General features: G+C 56.7%; 1 protein-coding gene across 1 annotated transcript; it reads right to left on the bottom strand.

Moving 5' to 3' along the window:
* Window positions 1-45: 45 nt before the first annotated feature.
* On the bottom strand, window positions 46-4,982 carry LOC121964182 (histone-lysine N-methyltransferase 2C-like; the record flags this gene model as incomplete). The annotated part of the gene is made up of 5 exons (XM_042514395.1): window positions 4,851-4,982; window positions 3,667-4,599; window positions 2,496-2,756; window positions 2,147-2,344; window positions 46-207 (listed from the first exon to the last, which is right to left on the bottom strand). Coding segments are annotated over exons 1-5 (1,686 nt in total), but the record flags the coding sequence as incomplete, so codon positions are not given.
* Between the last annotated feature and the right edge of the window lie 106 nt (window positions 4,983-5,088).

Genomic DNA, 5,088 nt, shown 5'->3' with positions numbered 1-5,088 from the left:
TGTGTGTGTGTGTGTGTGTGTGTGTGTGTGTGTGTGTGTGTGTACCTTGTATATGAGTTGAGAATAGTAGTCGTTGACTCCGTCCAGGGAGGCGTTCCCGAAGGAGCCCGTCAGTCTGGAGTCTCTGCCCAGAGACGAGCTGCCGTACGGGGGGAACAGACTCAGGTCCACCCCTAGGACCGGTTCCATGAGGGGCAGCACCGACAGCTGGGACAGAAATCATTGATCAATAACCACGTTACTGAGGAACATGTGATCACAGTACTGACAGTCAAAGTACACAATGCAGAAAACAATCTTAAAAACAACCCAAAAAAACAGAAAAAACTGTGGTGAGCTGTGATGGACTGTGGTAGACTCTTGTGAGCTGTGGTGGACTGTGATGGACTGTGGCGAGCTGTGGTGGGCTGTGGTGGACTCTGGTGAGCTGTGGTGGACTGTAGTGTGCTGTGGTGGGCTGTGGTGGGCTGTGGTGGACTCTGGTGAGCTGTGGTGGACTGTGGTGAGCTGTGGTGGACTGTGGTGGACTGTGGTGAGCTGTGGTGGACTGTGGTGGGCTGTGGTGGGCTGTGGTGGGCTGTGGTGGACTATGGTGGACTATGGTGGACTGTGGTGGACTGTGGTGAGCTGTGGTGGACTGTGGTGGGCTGTGGTGGGCTCTGGTGGCATCTTGGTGGACTATGGTGGACTATGGTGGACAGTGGTGAGCAGTGGTGGGCTGTGGTGGGCTGTAGTTAGTGGACTGTGGTGGACTGTGGTGAGCTGTGGTGGGCTGTGGTGGGCTGTAGTTAGTGGACTGTGATGGACTGTGGTGAGCTGTAGTTAGTGGACTGTGGTGGACTGTGGTGAGCTGTGGTGGGCTGTGGTGGGCTGTAGTTAGTGGACTGTGGTGGACTGTGGTGAGCTGTGGTGGGCTGTGGTGGACTATGGTGGACTGTGGTGGACTGTGGTGAGCTGTGGTGGACTCTGGCAGACTGTGGTGGGCAGTAGTAGTTGGTGGACTGTAGTTAGTGGACTGTGGTGAGCTGTGGTGGGCTGTAGTTAGTGGACTGTGGGTGAGCTGTGGTGGGCTGTGGTGGGCTGTAGTTAGTGGACTGTGGTGGACTGTGGTGGGCTGTGGTGGGCTGTAGTTAGTGGACTGTGGTGAGCTGTGGTGGGCTGTAGTTAGTGGACTGTGGTGGGCTGTGGTGGGCTGTGGTGGGCTGTAGTTAGTGGACTGTGGTGAGCTGTGGTGGGCTGTGGTGGGCTGTGGTGGGCTGTAGTTAGTGGACTGTGGTGAGCTGTGGTGGGCTGTAGTTAGTGGACTGTGGTGAGCTGTGGTGGGCTGTGGTGAGCTGTGGTGGACTGTGGTGAGCAGTAGTTGGTGAGCTGTGGTGGGCTGTGGTGAGCTGTGTGGTGGGCTGTAGTTAGTGGACTGTGGTGAGCTGTGGTGGGCTGTGGTGGGCTGTGGTGGGCTGTAGTTAGTGGACTGTGGTGAGCTGTGGTGGACTCTGGCGGGCTGTGGTGGGCAGTAGTTGGTGGGCTGTAGTTAGTGGACTGTGGTGAGCTGTGGTGGACTGTGGTGGGCAGTAGTTGGTGAGCTGTGGTGAGCTGTGGTGGTGGACTGTGGTGAGCTGTGGTGGGCTGTAGTTAGTGGACTGTGGTGGGCTGTGGTGGGCTGTAGTTAGTGGATTGTGGTGGGCTGTGGTGGGCTGTAGTTAGTGGACTGTGGTGAGCTGTGGTGGACTGTGGTGAGCTGTGGTGGACTCTGGTGGACTGTGGGTGGGCAGTAGTTGGTGGACTATAGTTAGTGGACTGTGGTGATCTGTGGTGGGCTGTGGTGAGCTGTGGTGGCTGTGGTGGGCAGTAGTTGGTGGGCTGTAGTTAGTGGACTGTGGTGAGCTGTGGTGGACTGTGGTGGGCAGTAGTTGGTGAGCTGTGGTGGGCTGTGGTGAGCTGTGGTGGACTGTGGTGGGCAGTAGTTGGTGAGCTGTGGTGGGCTGTGGTGAGCTGTGGTGGACTGTGGTGAGCTGTGGTGGATTCTGGCGGACTGTGGTGGGCAGTAGTTGGTGGACTGTAGTTAGTGGACTGTGGTGAGCTGTGGTGGGCTGTGGTGGGCTGTAGTTGGTGAGCTGTGGTGAGCTGTGGTGGACTGTGGTGGGTCTACCTGTCTCAGGTGAGTCATCACGGGGTCAGAGGAGGAGGTGGGTGAGGACAGGAGCGTCTTCTCGTCCTCCTCCTTCTTCCTCCTCTTGTGTTTGAGAGGAGCTCTGTCTTTGTCCGGCCGAGACAGTCTCTTACAGCGCTGTGTCTTCTTCCTGCCAGATGAGTCCAGGACATCTTGACCTGGACTGTCCACAGTTACCTGTAGGAGGAGGACACAGGTCGCCAAAACTTAGGACCTCTGTTGGATTTTAGGACATTTCTAAGACTAGGATGTTTTTAGGATTTCGGGACAGTTGTAGGTTTTAAAGACACAAACTCGCTCTCAAACACAGCAGTGAACTCGTCCTCACCATGTTGCCACGGGAACCAGGCCTGTCGTCCTCCTCGGACCGGACGCTGTCATTGGACAGTTGGCGGCGGGCGGCAGGCGGAGTCTGAGCGGTGGGTGACGGTGTGGTGGCTGGGGACGTCTTGTCCTTCAGCAGGTGTCTGAGCAGCTCCTTCCCTCCATCTCCTCCGTGGACAGGAGACGGGGAGGAGATGCCCTCGAGCCCGCCCACCTCCATCTTCACCATGCCTCCTCCACAGGCCCCGCGCTCCTCGCGCTCCTCCTGCAGGGAGACGGAAAAAACACCTGAGCCGAAAGCACGAGACGGTACTACTACACATCCTGTCCAACAGTACTACAGTACTACAAATACTTACCAACAATACTATGACAAATACCACAGATACTGTTAAACAGCACTACATATACTGTTCAACAGTATTACAATACTACAAATACTGTCCGACAATACCATCGCCTGTTTCCACCCGATCCGCGTACGGTCCGGCTCCAAATGATCACACGCTAATCTACGTGTTCACTTTCTGTGGCTCCGCTCTGAATAATTTGGGAGGTGGAAAACCACAAAATTATTTATGACACCACACATCCGTTTACAAGGACAAGCACAGACAGAAAAAACTATCTGGGAGTTTTGGGAGCGAATCAACTTCACTATAATTAATCCACGGAGTGAATGGAGTTACTACTTCTTCTTCTGTACCGATATAATGCGCGTGATTCTGTAATTACCGCGGGAACTCCTCGGTTTCACCACTTCTGCTGATCCGGCGGTGCTGCGCCGTGCCGGACTCAAAACGCAACCAGTGTGGACTGACGGATGACGGAGCAAAACCACAGCGGAGCCGTAATGCAACACACATGCAAGCGGTGGAAATCCAGGGTATGACAAACACCACAAACACTGTTAAAAAGTACTGGTACAAATAACACGAATACTGTCAAACAGTACTGCAACAAATACTGTAATGCAGTACTACATGGTACTGTAAAACCTCAATAATCTGTTTAAATCACTGAACTCAACAGGCTCATATCTCAGACGGGCTTTTAGCTCCCCTCTACCATCGGAGTACCATCAGAGTACCATCGGAGTACCATCGGAGTACCATCGGAGTACTGTCAGAGTATTGTTACAGAACTGTCAGAGTATTGTTAGAGTAGTGACTGACCTTGACCTCCAGGCGAGCTGCAGAGGTGGGGCCTCTCTGCTGGGAGGTGGCATTGGGCGGCGGCCTCTGAAGCTCTGATGATGGCGTTAGCGTGGAGAGGGCGGAGCTTAGAGAGAAGCACAGCTCTGATTGGTCAGTGCTGCCCCGTGTTGGTGTGGAGCAGGAGGTGTCTGACATGGCCGGAGTGGGCGGAGCTGTGATTTCATCAGAGTGTGAGGACAGCGGCGTCCTGGCTCCTCCCCCAGCGGCGGGCTCGTCTCCATCCCTCCTTCTGCTCCTCTTCTTCTTTGGTTTGTCGTCGGGGATGATGTCAGAGTAGAGCTGGAGGAGGGAAGCGGGGCCCCCAGAGGAGGTGGTTGGGAAGGAGGAGTCATGTCCAAAACCATGAGCCAGGCCTCCAGGATGGGAGGCGGTCAGTCCCACCGCTTCTGTCCCAGCGGGCCCTCCCTGTCCCTGGGCTGAGGGCACAGAGGGGCCCAAGAGCCTCTGCTGTGTCTGGGGGCCAGAGGGGGCAGTATCCACAGGCAGGGCCCTGCCCCCCTCTGCTGCGGCCCCTGGCAGCAGGCCAGGAGCTGGGTGGGCTCCAGGGAGCAGGGGCCCTGCTGTAAAAGACTGTCGAAGGCCCGCCTGCTGGGGAAACGGGGCCCCTGCTGGGCCCTGATGCTGCGGGGGTCCCCTGGAGGGTGGAGGGGACTGGAGGAAGTCCTGGGGCAGCTCGGAGCTGAAGAAGGACATCTGGGACAGACCCTCCCCTCCAGGGGCCGGCGCCGACCCAGCAGGGCCAGCAGGTCCAGGTGTCTGTCCTAGCCGGGCCCCTGATGGAGCTCCAGAGGAGGGCCCGCCTGCTCCTCCTGCTCCAGGACCCATGGATGTGCCAAGGAGGCTCTGCTGCTCCAGCTCCAGCCTCTGCTGCAGGGCCCGGTGACGCTCCACCTGAGAAGAGGAACAAGAGGAGAGAGGAGGAAGGAGGAGAGAGAGGATTGAGAGAGAGGAGGAGCAGGAGGAGGGAGGAAAGAGGACAGAGGAGAAGAAGAAGGAAAAGGAGAAGGATGAGAGAGAGAAGGAGCAGAAGGAGGGAGGATCGCAGTGAGGAAGCTGTGGTCACATGATTCTACTGACGTCAGTCTGACCAATCATACACTGCCCCCCCCCCCCTACTTCCTGTTGTGTGGGCGGTGCCTCACCTCCTGCAGGAGCTGGACTCTCTGCCTCTCCTGCTGCTCCCTCAGCCGCTCCCTCCGCTCCCTCTCCTGGAAACCCTCGCTGAACGGATTATTGTCGTCAAACTTCACCTGCAGGAAGCAGAAAAACACCATCGGTCTCCGAGGACACTGATGAGACCACCAGTTTCTGGGGACACTGATGAGACCACCAGTCCCCCGGTCAATGATGAGACCACCAGTCCCCCGGTCAATGATGAGA

This window comes from Plectropomus leopardus, unplaced genomic scaffold, assembly GCF_008729295.1.
Source record: "Plectropomus leopardus isolate mb unplaced genomic scaffold, YSFRI_Pleo_2.0 unplaced_scaffold1436, whole genome shotgun sequence".
NCBI classification, from domain to species: Eukaryota; Metazoa; Chordata; class Actinopteri; order Perciformes; family Serranidae; genus Plectropomus; species Plectropomus leopardus.
Note: the sequence above shows the minus strand (reverse complement) of the source record. Positions and strands in the feature narration are given on the sequence as shown.